Genomic DNA, 13,947 nt, shown 5'->3' with positions numbered 1-13,947 from the left:
AAAAGCAGGTCTAATGCACAGCGTGAGGGGAGGGGACAGTCTCCTCCTCACTGATGCATCATGGGGAAACCACTCCAAAGGCCACCAAGGGAAGCCCTGGCGTCAGCCACCCACCCCAGAGGCCTACCTTTCTTCGCATACACGGCCAGAGAATCTGCACCGCTGGCCCTCACTTTCACCTGGCACTTAAGGCTTCTGAAGCTAGTTGCCTTCGAGCTGCCCGCAGCATCTTGGTCCTGGGAGTGGAAAAAGGCCCTGTTATTACCCAGAATTGCCCGTGGTTCAGAGCAAAGCAATTACGTATTTAGCACAGTTCTCTGTGGAGGGCCTCCAAGGGACGTTGGCGAGGACATGTGGCACTAAGTCTTCCTGGCCTACTAGAGGGGCACACGTGGGAGCAGTAAGCTCCCATCAACTGTGTTGGCAGCTGCAGAAGGCATGCAACGGGGTGACAGTGATGGTTTCCACAGGAAGAGCTTCCCAGAGAAACTGAATGTGGGCGGGGCTCTAACTGGAGACCAGGAATTCTCTCCAGTGATTTGGGGAATGGGCAGGAGGAGCCAGCTCAGGGGAGGCCTCGCCGGTGCACAGTTCTGTCCACAGGCAGGTTCCGAGGCTTGGGGAGATGAGTCAGACTGTCAGAGGACTGCCATTCTTGGTCACCTGGGATCTCTTTTCGGATTTTCTTCCAGCAGTCCCACCGGGTGAGCGGGTGGGACAAAGCTGACCATACTCATCTCCGGTTTGTTTCTAGGATTTTACCAGCCATGGAGTTTCCCATGAAGACTTTTGAGAGCAGAGACTAAACTACGGGCTACATGAAAGCACTGTTTCTTCATGTTTTCCTAAGAGAAGAGACAGAAGGCCCCGAAGGAGGGAGGGAAGGGCCATGGAGAGCATGAAGAGAAGGGGCCATGGGGAGGACGAAGAGAAGGGGCCATGGAGAGCATGAAGAGAAGGGGCTGTGGAGACCCGAAAGGATTGAGGTAGAGACCCAGAGTGGTGAAAGACAGCCTTTATCCCTTCTGTTTGTACCTGACTGGGAGGAACCACAAAATGGATGTCTGGACTTGGGAGACTGAACCCCTGCACTGCGGTTCCCAAATCTGAAAGGCATTGGAGCTACAGACCTAGAGAAGCTCTGAGAGCTGTTAGGAATGGGTTCCAGCCTGGGACAAGGTGGACCAAACAGATGTAACCAACATGCAACCCCAGCCCTGCTTTAGGACAGCACTGATGGCCCAAGATCCTGGGAGGAGGAGCCTTAACCACGCTCCCCACAGGACTTCCTGTGACATTTCCTGCTGGCCTAGTTAGAAGCCGGGGGAGGGGCATGAAACCGATGAGAGCTGTGGTACCCATTGTACGGATGCTCACAGCAGGGATTGCCCTGTGATGCACCTGCAAGCCTCCTTCCATCCTCATAGTCTCCTGTGATGCGGGTAGATGGCCATGTATTACTGTGTGGGTTACCAGAAGGATCCAAAGGACACTAAATAGCCGAGAACAAGTGGGAGGGACTCATGTTTCAATCTGAGTCCTGCCAGCCTTCCATCTACATCATACAGGCTGCCAGAACTCCGGGGAGCCCTCTCCATGCACCTGATGGGGCAGCCCTCAGGAACACTCTGACACACGGGTGTGTGCAGTGCCCGGGGCAGGTGACGTCTTAAAACTACCAGGCACCCGGGTGTCCTAATCCGGTAGCGCTTGAAGTGGGCAATACGCATCCACACTGTGGGCTGGCTACCACACTAAACACATGCAGACACGCAAAACCCGTGAGGGAGTCTGGGAAGAGGAGAAGGCCCCCTGTGTCAACACACTAAACAGATGCAGACACGCAAAACTCGTGAGGGAGTCTGGGAAGAGGAGAAGGCCCCCTGTGTCAACACACTAAGACGGGATTACATCATGTAAACATTTTCTAAGAGGACTCAGACAAATCTGGATAGTGGAGTGGACTCTTGCAAGAGCAGGCACTGAGGTCCCTGGGTCCTGGAGCTTGGTTTTGGCTGGAAGCCCTTGTACCCTAAGGCAATGGTAAGACCTGAAACTTGCTGTCTCCCAACATCCTTCACTTGTAGAGACAACAGTCTCACGTAGGTCTGATGAATGTCCAGCCTTTTTATATTTTCAAAGCACAAGCACCCTTGACTTTCTGCTTTGTTTTGTTTTATTTTCGAGACAGGGTTTCTCTGTATTGTTTTGGAGCCTGTCCTGGAACTTGCTCTGTAGATCAGGCTAGTCTCGAACTCACTGAGATCTGCCTGCCTCTGCCTCCCGAGTGCTGGGATTAAAGGCGTGTGCCACCAATGCCTGGCCACCCTTGACTTCCACAATGCAAGCAATGCTGGTGTCCAGAACTCAGGGGTCAGATGGTATTTAGGGCTCTGGACAACAACCTCTTAGCAGGAGGCCCCAAGTGCCAGATGAGGTAAGCAATGGCAGATGAGAGAGTCCTCCACCCTGAGGCACTGTCCTGATTGGTCAGATGCTGTCACTTCCTCGGTCTCTCTGGCCCACTGCTGCAGTTCCCAGACTCATCACTTTGACCGTCTTTAGGCACTGTGGGCACACAGGAGCACATCTGGCGTGGCAGAAAAGGAGTACCGCTGCCTCCGTGGGAATACATGCACACGTCCCATACCGCGGGAAAGGACTACAGCTGCCTACAGCTGCTGCGGCTTACCTGGTCAAGAGCCACGCAGGCAAAGTTGTCTCTTGTCCAAGAATAGAAGTCGCAGGAAACCTGGGGGCCCACTGTGGACACCGTGAGGAAGCTGCAGGCCTCATCGTCTGCACAATCTGCAAGTGCCATGAGAGAGTCATCTCCAGGCACAGACGATGCTTCACCCTGCCCCCACCCTCATCTCGTGTACACAGCCCCACTATTCACACACACGCACACGCACGCACACACGCACGCACACACGTACATGCACACACACACACATGCACGCAGGTGCATGCACACACACATGCATGCACACGCACACACACGTACACACACGCACACACACGCGCTCACGTACATGCGCACCCACGCACACAGAGAACATCCAAGCACAAGAACTGCAGATCCTGCCTACCTCGGAATGAGACAGCCTGCTCTCATTTTCTATCAGACCCTATTTGGCCAGATAGCCCTGACACGGTAGCCTCACTCTAACTTGTGTCTATTGCTGTCCCCTAGCCTTGAGCACTGGATTTCACCTGCTTGGATAAAGTGTCTCCTGGTGGCAGCAAAGGGCCTTGCCCTCTCTGCTCACCTCACTCCATAGAACTCTACATGCCCCTTTCTCCTGCCCGCTGCCTCGTCTTTCCGAATCAGGCTGTGCTACAGGGTGTGACCCTGTAGTACCCCCTGCAGGGGCAGGTGACCCCAGAAGTTACCCACCAAGTCTGCTGTCCTGGGGCTGCCTTCTTGTGTCTGTTCAGCTTTCCCCTTGACACTGTTCACCATGTTAGGTCCCTGCTTCCTGCCTTTGTATTATGGTTGCAATACAAACAAGAGGATAAGCTTAGCCCAGACAGAGATGTTGACCCAAGCCATTGAAAGAGGTACGTGGCCGTGGTCACAGCTGCTGCCTTCATATCTGCTAGCCTGGGTTTGAATTTAAGACTTGTCATATCATTGAACAAACTACTTACACTCCCAAAGCCTTCTTCTAACCTGTACTTGGGGATCACTGTGGGGTGGTTACAGAATTCCTAGATGACACTAGGGAGGTAGGCTCAATGGACAAAAGTCGTTACTCCTACCTTCAATACACAGATTAGGCAGGTGTGGGGTGATACACAAGTAGCTACATTTCCATTCTCCAACATCGAGTACAACTCTTGGCAGTCAGTAGATATGAGACAAACAGCAGAGAAGGTGGGAATTGCACAAGCATTTAATAAATCAAGTTGCCTAGAATGTTCTTGACTCATTGAACTTTTTCATCATAGTGAATGGCGCTGTCTGCCCTGTCTCTCCCTGTCTCTCCTTTCACTCACCTGCCAAGCACTGCACCAGTGGAGAGCCAGTACCAGGAACTTTGGACTTGACTATCACAGCAGAACTGGAGTCAAGGATCACCTTCACTTCTGGAACTTTCTCAAACTTCTGTATTGCTGGAAATAAAGCAGACCTGTGAGGTCCAAGCCTGCAAGCATGCTGAGGGCGTTTGCACATGACTATTTGGTCAGGCTAGAAAGACCTATCAAGGTCAAGATGTCACCCTTGGTCACGTAACTGTCTCACATGGAGCAACGGCCACTGGAAGGAGCTCCAGCCTGCGGCCTCACATCCAAGTCCCAGCAGTATAACTCGCTGTGTCTCTGCTTCCTACCCTATTCTCGGGCAGCAAAGGGAAGAGCTCACATTACCTTGGACTTTTCATCTCATCTTTTCTCAGCGTTAACTGATGCTTTTTCCTGACTCGTCATCTCTTTCCCTGTCTTGGAATGCTAATTACATTGCATGATGATTACACTGAAAAATCCTCCACTAAAATACTCCGAATTCTTCCTGAAGTGAGGTAAGCTATTTTTTGCAAGACAAATCAAACATGTGCATATGAGGTTTTGCAGATCTGGAGATGAGTCACGTGCCTCCTACACTTTTCAGAGTGTATTTACTGAAGCGATGGGTTGACATCTGTTTCTCTAATGACCGTCAACACACTTGAGATCCACTTGGTGGGACTCACAGAGCCACCTGCTCAGGAACTAGACAAGTGAGGAGGAACAGAAGACAAATCCCTGCAGCTCTATGACTTGGGGCACATTTCTCACAAGGGTAGAAGGAAGAGAGTGACAGCCAAGGTAAGAGAATCGCCTTCCAAACCACAAAATCTCCAGTGTGCCTATGCCACAGGTCTCTATTAAAACACACAGGAGTTATTTATAACCCCTTAGCATATTCAGTCATATTTCAAACCCGCATGTAGGTGCTCATTAGCATAGATATCCAATTCATTACAAAGGACTCTTGCATCTACATTGGTCTGCACAGGTCAATACATCCACGTTTTTAATGAGGAAGCAGTAAAACATGTAAGTAGATGAGACATTAAGTTGTCATTTCTCAGTTTTTATATGTAAAACATAAAAACACTGAAGTGTTAATAGAGAAACAACAGCTTTAATCTTTCTGATGCTTTGATGTAGAACAAAGGGGTCTGTGGAACTGTCATATAGACGAACAAAAGGGACTAATTGAAAGAGACAAGAACGAGAAAAGGGATAGAAAGAGGTATTTGCTTATGTAAAATACAAACTTGTATGAAAACTTTTGAAAATTAAGAAATAAAACATCTTCTAAGTTTCTGCACTCATCACTGAAGCTGCCAGGTTCGTAAACTCGGCCTTGCTCCTCATAATCCCCCCTCTCTCCTTATTTTTCCATTCCTTATGGCAGTGTACACACTCTAGAAGTGTCAGGCTAGCAAACACCACAGCAGACTCATTCTGGTGTCACTAAGGCCAGCTTGATAGAGACTACACGTGCATGTTCTAGATTAAACTGAACTTGACAGCTCTTTCCATTTCTAACAAAGTCTGAAAGCACAGTCCATTTATCTCTCTGCTTGGAGATGCTCCATGAACAGTCCCTGGTTTTGGATTTCTTCACCATGCTGGGGGCTATGAAGAAGTGCATGGCCAGCAGAGAAGAGAGGAAGGTGGAAATTAATTTTGGTATTCACATGCTCTCTTTGTGTGCTTGCTATGTAGCAAAGCGGAGTTTCCGACACCCTGTAAGAGAGGCCCTCAGATCCTCGTGTTGCAAATGAGGAAACTACTGAGGGTGAGTGAGTTTCCCGGACTACATGTACAGCAGGGGACCTTGGGGACTAATCCACTCTGACCCTAGATGCCACACCCTTCTCTTCTGCTCTGCAGACTCTTATCATCACACCTTGTGTGGGAGGACTTGATGGCAGGACTGGGACCCTCTCATCCACTGCTCACTGAGGACCTGAGATTGTGCTTGGAGAGTATTTGTAGATGTTTGAGATGATGTTGATGCTCATAATGTCTCAGAAAACAGAGAAGGGACACTGGTGACCAGAGAGGTTGAGCAAGTCATCCCTGGTCAGTCCATAAGGACAGATAGAATAGAGACAGATACCCAATAGTTCCACAGCACCCAACTGAGAGAGAAATGCTACCCAGATGCACAGATGCAAACCTGCCAGAGAGGAGGTCTCACCAGTTCAGATTTCATGAAAATTCATCTCTTTTGCTTGCTAACTTATTCAGAGGCAATGGTCTTATGATTCCCAAAGCTTATTTTCAGATGATTCAACAACAAAAAAAGCAAGCATAGTAACAGATCTAGAGTGAAGGAAATCTTCATTTTCCTATTTCTATGTAGTTAAAAGCTTTTAGTATAGAGTAGGAGGCTGTGGTGGTTTGAATGTAATTGGCCCCCATAAGCTCATGAGTGGCATCATTAGGAGGTATGACTTAGTTGGAGTAGGTGTGGCCTTGTTGGAGGAAGTCTGTCATTGTTAAGGCAGGCTTTGAGGTCTCCTATGCTCAAGATATCATCCAATGTCACAGACCACTTCCTGTTGCCTGAAAGGTAAGGTGTAAGGACTCTCAGCTCCTGCTCCAGCACCATGTCTGCCTGCACACCGCCACGTCCCCTGCCATGATGACAATGTACTATACCTCTAAACTGAGTGTCTTCACAGCAATAGAAACCCTAAGCAAGATGGAGGCGAATGGCACCTGTGTGCAATCCTTTTCTGTAGGCCCCTGAAGACTGTGATCCCAACGACCACAGTAGACATAACAACCAGTACGTACTCAGGCACTGGGAGTCTGAGAGTCCAGCCTCTGTCTGCGACCACTGTAGCCTCTGTCCCTCACTGTCCACACAGAAGGCTGCCCCACTGTCCCTGTCCCTCTGGCTGGGTTGGTATTGGCCATCCTGGTCACACTGTAGGCCGGCCTCATTCCTCTGACAGTCGGTGACACCTGGAACAACAGATGGACACAGTAATGAGTAACAGCACTGTGTGGTCTATTCCTTCTCTTCCAACTTCCAGGACCCCTGGACCATGGTGACGTCAAAGTCATGGGTAACCCAGACATTCTATCTGAGATCTCTTGTGTGTCCATCCTCAGCATAGCATACTAACAAGGCTCTATGTCCAACCCACAGCACACCTTTCATATGGATCGTGAAGTCCATACTTTGGAATATAATCTTCAATGTGATCATAGTAGGAGGTGGGACCTTAGGAAAGGGATAACATCATGAGGATGGTGTCCTCAGACATGGGGTTGGTGCCCTTACAAAAGAGGACAAAGGAGCCAGCTTGCAGTCTCTGCCATACAAGGACACTTAGAAAGTCATCCTCTGCGGTCTTTTCAGTGGACACCAAACCTGACGTCAACTTGATTTAGGGCTTCCAGACTCCAGAAGAATGAACACCAGAGTTCTGTTGCCTGCAAACACCGCTCATCTTATAGTTTGAAATCGCTGCCTAGAGAGATGGCAACATCTCCAGACCCCCGACTTGGTCTTGTCCAATGCTATGATTCTTCCTGGAATTGATACCACTCCTTCACAGCGGTAAGCTTGGTCAGTGTTTCTATTACCCTGTGAAGAGTTGGTTAGCGGCAACGTGCATCCCACTTGTCGGGAGCTCCATGAGGGAGGACATGAAGCCGACTGCATTGCCCGGTGTCTAAAATGTTTACTCTGTCTCAGCCTCCATGAACATAAGCATGCTGTCCAGGGATGAACATCTCTCTGTCCCCGTGTTCAAGCTACTGCCTCTTCCTGGAAGTCCCTGTTCCACCTGACTAGTGTCTACTAACCTGGCCAGTTAGTAGATCAATCCACTAACCCTGCTCTGGATTCAGGAAGATGAATGAGGAATGTTCATGACAGAGCTCAGTCCTCTAGAGCTACACAGAGATGTCACCACAGCACCTGGCTCAGTGTGCATGTTCCTGTGGGTGTGTGTGTGTGTGTGTGTGTGTGTGTGTGTGTGTGTGTGTGTGTGTAGGGAGAGGTACTATCACACTTTTAAATATTTCCCCACTGCTTGCTATGGAGTTGACATTGTGTCTGCCCCAAATCATGTGCTGAAGCCACAGTCTTTTATGTGTAGAATTTGACCTTTGGAATGCAGTTACGGTGGGATGTGGTCCGGAGTTTTGAAGATGATGGATGAGATTAAGCAGAGGAGGGCTGAAGGTATTGGGCTCTGTGCAGACAGTACATAAGGGCCTCATTAAATAAGTAGCTAGAGAGACCCAACTTTGACATCTCTATCCCTCCCACTCCATGTCCCCACCGCTAAACCTCTTCCCTGCCATGTTGATGTATCCCCACCTCTAAACCTCTTCCCTGCCATGTTGACATGTCCCATACTGATGCCGCATCTTGAGAACCACAAAACATCAGTGCTTATCACCCTAGCCATTCTGCAACAGGCAGTGTACCCGGAATGTGGCATCAGTGACCTGTCTCACAGAGGTCAGACTGACACTCAGAGAAGGACCGCTGCTTGATTTTAGTCATCATGCTGACAAGGGGAGGGACGGACCAAGTCGGCTCTGGTTGATACAAATGCCACCATAGGTCCTTCTGCTTTCTCCATTTCTGTCTTAACCGCTCCTACAGGGAGGGAGCAGGGCATGACACAGATGTCCTTTTAAGATAGTACTGCTGTGACATGCCTGTCACCTCCAACACGAGTCAGTGTTTAAGGGGAAATAGTACTCCGATGTCAAGGACACCGTGTGCTGAGGAGTTTGGTCTAGGAATGGCAGGTTCCTACCTACAAAATCCCTCTTATTTTGAGTTTGTCAGCACTACCATCCTATTAGCATGACTCTTCTTTCCAAGGAAACTTTCCTTATCAAAGAAGGTGACTTCGCCTCCTATGATCACTTCCTAAAAAATTCTGGCAACTATTCACATTGTAAACAACAACAACTTGCTTCCAGCTGATGTAATTTCAGGCCCTCATGAAAAGGTTTCCCACAAGGCACCGGTCTTTCCAGGGCAAACCCAGGAATACCCAGGTGGTTCTGAGTAGTCAGCTGGTACTCTGGAAGTATCAAAACACACCAAGAGACCACGTAGATGGGGTTGTGGCTAGCACAGGGCCAGATAAGACTGAGCATGTGTCACACGGGCATTATGCATCCAGATGGGAAAACTCTCTTCAGGATCGGATAAGGTCTACTTACAAAAGCCAGAAGTTTCAAACTCAGGCAAAACTAATGTCCAAGGTCAGCTGAGTTATCTGGGCGGCTCTGACTAAATAAGCTCACCTATCTGAATCCCCATTCTACCTGTAAAAAGTGGGCCATAGTATCGACCTGGGAGAGGAGCTGGGATGACTGAATGAGTCTTTGCAGATAACGTGATTGGCCAGGAGCCTGGGATTCACAGAAGTAGGGCTTTGATTACCCAGTGGTTCTCGAAAACTGGAAAATTTTGTCATCAGCCCTCCTCACCCCCGGCCACCCAAGAAATACTTGGGAAATCTTATACTTATCATATAAGTTTGCTTGTCATAACTTGGGGGAGGAGAGGCTGCTGTTGCTATCTAGCAGGTATGGGATACCAATGCTATTCAACCTCCTACCACCGTGGGGCAGTTTCCAGGGTGCAGAGAGCTCTACCTCCAAGTGTCCAGTACTGACACTGAACAGCTATGCTGCATCCCACCGTGTGGAAAGGCTTTTCCTCCAGAGTGGCCCCAGAAGAACTTACAATGAGTCTTGCTGAAGGCGCCAGCAGAGATGGTCGTTCTGCTTCTTGGGCATGGGATGCAGGCCGAGCTGCCTGCCTGTTCCTGGTAGGTGCCAACGGGACAGGGAGTACATAGCCCATCCTGATAGAAGCTTCCTTCGGGGCATTTCACTAGGGGGTACAAACACAGGCGACATCAGAGTGAGAACTTGCTTTGTGGTCAGAGGCAGGGCTTGCTGTACAGGATTTCAATGGGGGCGATTAGTAAGAAGTAGGCAGCCTTGGGTTCAAAAACGAAGAAGGGAGGCAGGCAGGCTCTTCTCTCCAGTGGTTGATAGCCTGCAGGAGGTGTGGTAATTCAGGCAGGATTTCAGATATGAGCCAAATGAAGCAGGACACAAGTCAGAGGCACGTTAGCGAGAAACAGCCTCTGAGAAGTCAACACTAGAGACTTGAGTATATGGGGGTTGGGAGGAGCAAGCGTCAGACAGTAAAAAACAGCAAGTGCGAAACCCCCAAGGAATAATGGCAAGAGAAAGAGCAAATCGGGCCAGCCAGGGAGCCCAAGCTGAGATTGCGAAGGAGATGAGCTTGACAGGAAGTGAATGAGAAAGGGGAGGCCCAATCTTAGCTGCCAAAGGCTGTGGCAGCAAGTGGAAAGTGCAGGCAGATTGGGTGGATCCCTACTTCCTGTATGGTTCTTAGGTTCTTATGTCGTTTTCATTCTGTGGGAAATGGAGTCAATACTATTTAACGGGGTGTGGCGGTCATGAACATACAGTGTCTATCCTAATACCAGACTCCTGTGTGCACTCAGCAAATAATAATCATTTTTGCTTTCAAGAGAGTCCTTCCTTGCAGTGAACTATGTGCAAATGGTACCTTCTCAATCGGTCAATTCCAGTAATTTTAGCCACTTAGTGTTGTCTCACTTGACTGCTGTGGCTGATGTCCCTGTGGCTCGGTCAGTAACAGTGCTGCTCATGCGGGACAAAGGTGAGGCTAACTGAGCACCCGGAAGTCAGCACTAAAGGTGGCTCTTGCTATCGGGCTGTTGGCTTCTGATTGTTTTAGAAAGTCCAAATTCTGTGGATAAGAGCGCTTGTCAATTTGCCAGCCTGGATGCCGGTATCTTACTGTGGTCCTCTCCCTGCTTCACAGCTCATCTGCTGGTACCCAGTGCTCTCTTTCCTGCTAACATCTTCATCCTGTCTTCGTTTCTCTTCTCTACTACGAGACAGGCCCAGAACCCCAATAGATGGCTAATGATGCACTGAAGCCGGAGCCCTCAGGAGCTCCATCCGCCATCCTGACCCTGCTGCCCCAGAGAAACACGAGAACCTTCCTCTTCTCCCTCCAGTAATTCGTCAAATAACTTCCAAAGCTGAGTTTTAGCCTGTAAAAGGCAGAGCTAAACTCTTTCCTGTCCTTGGAGCTCTCAGTGTGTGCTTGGCACCCTGCTGTGCATGCCCTATGATTCAATATATGACCACTAAGAGTTAGCATCTATTCCCTCTCACAGGCGAGAAGGCTGGGCCTGAACTGCTCAGCCGTCACTTCCTGCAGCACTCTCTTGGGAGAGGAGAGGGTGAAATTATGACACACGACAGGTATGGTGCCAGCTGTTTTCATGTGTGTTGTCTCACAACCCCAGGAGATGGACATCGGTTCTGATTTGGCCGCAAGGCAATTAACTACTTAAAAAAAAAGCACAAAGCGAGCCTCCTAGGAGTTGTTATCCCCGGTGTGCATGCACACTTGGTGTCTCTGAGTAAATCAGAATCCTGGCCATGTCTTGGAAACCGAGCAGTACTTGGTGGTTTCCAGTCCACCCTAGCAGTGAATATCCTCCTGCTCATGGAGTTTCGTTATTTCTTTGAGTCAGGCTATTGATGACTGGTTGGGGCAATTGCTTTTTCAAGTGCTCTCTAAATTCAGGACTAAAGGGAACAAAAGTTTCCTGGCCAATGCAAGTGGCCCTGCCATCTTTACTCAGAGTCCTGATGAAGACGGGAAAGTGAGACCTGGAGAGATACCATCAGACCACAGGCTTCCATCGCTGTGAGGAGCATGCGTGCTCTTTGCCCACTGCGGCTGTCCCGGATGTCCACCTCAAGAGCACTTCCCGCGGATGATAGTGAGGTGCAGCCCTGAGGACACGCGTCCTTTCCTCAGGAAGTGGCTTCCCTCCAGACCGGGAAGTCCACCATGGCCTCTGCGTGATCTCTTTCACCTTCAACCGCCAACCGCGTCCCTCTGCCAGCCAGAATTACCGAAAGCTGCGACCAGCGCCTCCCTCTATGTAATGCCTCAGTCGGGTGGTTGGAGTTTAGAGCTGTCAGGGCTTTGAGTCACATTGTTCTACCTGCCAATCTTTCAGCCTCGTCAGTGAAGAGAGGGAAATGTCCTTGAGGAGACATCACCGTCCTTCACCTTCTGAGAAGTTCCCACAAGCCCTGTCAAGTCTTCCTGGTCCTGTCGTTCTTCAGCTCAGATTCTCCCGTGGCACTCTGCGGATGGTCCAGGCTTCTTGTCTATGCTTCCCTGGATCCTGTCTTTCTTGGGGGCCGCCTCCTGCCATTGTCCCCACAGACTCCATTCTGCTACAGAAGCCATGGCATTGTCCATAAAGCCAGGGGGCTTTTAGACGCATTGCTTTTTATACTAATCCATCCAGTTTCTGGGATAGTCTTCATTTTGGTGCCCCTAACACACAAAAGCACACACACACACACACACACACACACACACACACACACACACACACTGCTACCCTGCTCCCATCTACCTATCTCAGCGGCAATTCCTACTCACCTTTCCAGACCCCACCCAACACCCGCTGCCCCCACATCCCCCTGGCTTCCTTGATGGACCACCATCCTCTGGTCCAGCCATGGACGGTGCCGCACCCTTTCCTGCTCTGTACTTGTGGCGCGGGGCTAGGGCATAGCTAGATTTTTAAAGCCTAGGTGGGTAGGAGGCAGATGGGTGAAAGAGGCTAAGGGAGGGAAAAGCCACAGCCTCAAGGGAAAAAGTCCATAGGAACTAGTTCTGCTGTAAGAATTGGCAGTGAGGGGAAGGAATTTATATAGGTGAAAATTAATGTCAGGCATACAGAAAGTGGAAAATCTTGACAATCCCCTGTGATCTTCTCCAGTGGAGGCTGCCAGCAGGGACTTCCACAGGAGCCATGATCACTGTGTGGAGGTGAGAGAGAATTCAACACAACCTGACAAAACTGCAAGCATGCTATCTTCTCCCTAGCAGCAACTGTCCCCAGATCAGGATGACCCTGTCCATACACTGGGAGGGAATCTACTTCTGGCCCGAAGACAATGCACAACCAGGGACCTTGGAGGTCACAGAGAAGAAAACCCTGCTTCACCTCCACAGGACAATGCTCTGCCTTGTAGCTGCACAGCTGTGTTCCAGATGTGCTTTAGAAGAAGAGCCAAAGAAGGACAAGCCTGATTCTGGGGTGGGTGGTTTCCCTAGAACTCCCCTGTCAGAGGGGTTAGCTGTGGTGTGCACGGCGGAAGCAAAGCTCTGGCCCAGAGAGCCTGGCTCGCACATCTATACTGCCGACAAATAACAAGGCACTCGCCGAGAGCTGCCACAGACTGGGGTGGGCTCTCATCAAGGAAGTCATGGCTTCCAGGGGAGGACAAGTGACCTCACTGGTCTACAGGATGACAAGGTGCTGGGGCCAGGTGTGCCCGACTAAAGAGTGCTGCCCCAAGTGTGTGTAAGGCTGTACGCCTCAGCTTCTTCACCTCAGTCGGGATAGGACGGGGAACACTCAACTCTACAGAAGTGCCCACACACGCAAGGAGCTCACCAGGGATCTCTGATATAATCACAAGCACCGAAGGAACCCCAGGTCTTTTCCTGCTGCCTTTGTGAACACCTTGTTGGCCTTTCTGTCTGAGGAGATGAAAGACTGGGTGGGCAACCCTTGAGAAAGATGAGAAGCAGGCATCTGAAGTGAAGCTGCCCAAATGCAGTGCTCAAACCGAACACAGCCGGCCTTCCGCGTTAGTAGTCCAGGCTTGCTAGAATCTAGTCACATCCGGTTCCCTACAGTGACTGAGTTAAACTACTGAGACCAGACTGCATGGCCCAGAAAGCCACAAATACTGGCCCTCTGGACCTCTACATAAAAGGGTTGTAAGACAGAACAGCAAAGCCTGATCCTAGCATCTTCCCCAAGCACCCTCTGTGGTTTCCAAGAGGTC

At 49.9% G+C, this 13,947-nt stretch overlaps 1 protein-coding gene across 6 annotated transcripts in view; it reads right to left on the bottom strand.

Moving 5' to 3' along the window:
* Tg (thyroglobulin) overlaps positions 1 to 13,947 on the bottom strand; it is a 182,412-nt gene that overhangs the window by 130,636 nt on the left and 37,829 nt on the right. For all 6 annotated transcript variants that reach the window (XM_040730650.1, XM_040730645.1, XM_040730647.1 and 3 more), the window contains exons 21-25: positions 9,734 to 9,883; positions 6,802 to 6,972; positions 4,003 to 4,119; positions 2,693 to 2,808; positions 128 to 236 (exon numbers count right to left, since the gene is read on the bottom strand). In XM_040730650.1, the coding sequence (XP_040586584.1) occupies positions 128 to 236; positions 2,693 to 2,808; positions 4,003 to 4,119; positions 6,802 to 6,972; positions 9,734 to 9,883 (663 nt within the window). The remainder of the gene's footprint in view (positions 1 to 127; positions 237 to 2,692; positions 2,809 to 4,002; positions 4,120 to 6,801; positions 6,973 to 9,733; positions 9,884 to 13,947) is intronic.

This window comes from Mesocricetus auratus, unplaced genomic scaffold (genome assembly GCF_017639785.1).
Source record: "Mesocricetus auratus isolate SY011 unplaced genomic scaffold, BCM_Maur_2.0 Super-Scaffold_100023, whole genome shotgun sequence".
NCBI classification, from domain to species: Eukaryota; Metazoa; Chordata; class Mammalia; order Rodentia; family Cricetidae; genus Mesocricetus; species Mesocricetus auratus.
The sequence above is the reverse complement of the archived record's forward strand: the minus strand, read 5'-3'. Positions and strand labels throughout refer to the sequence as shown.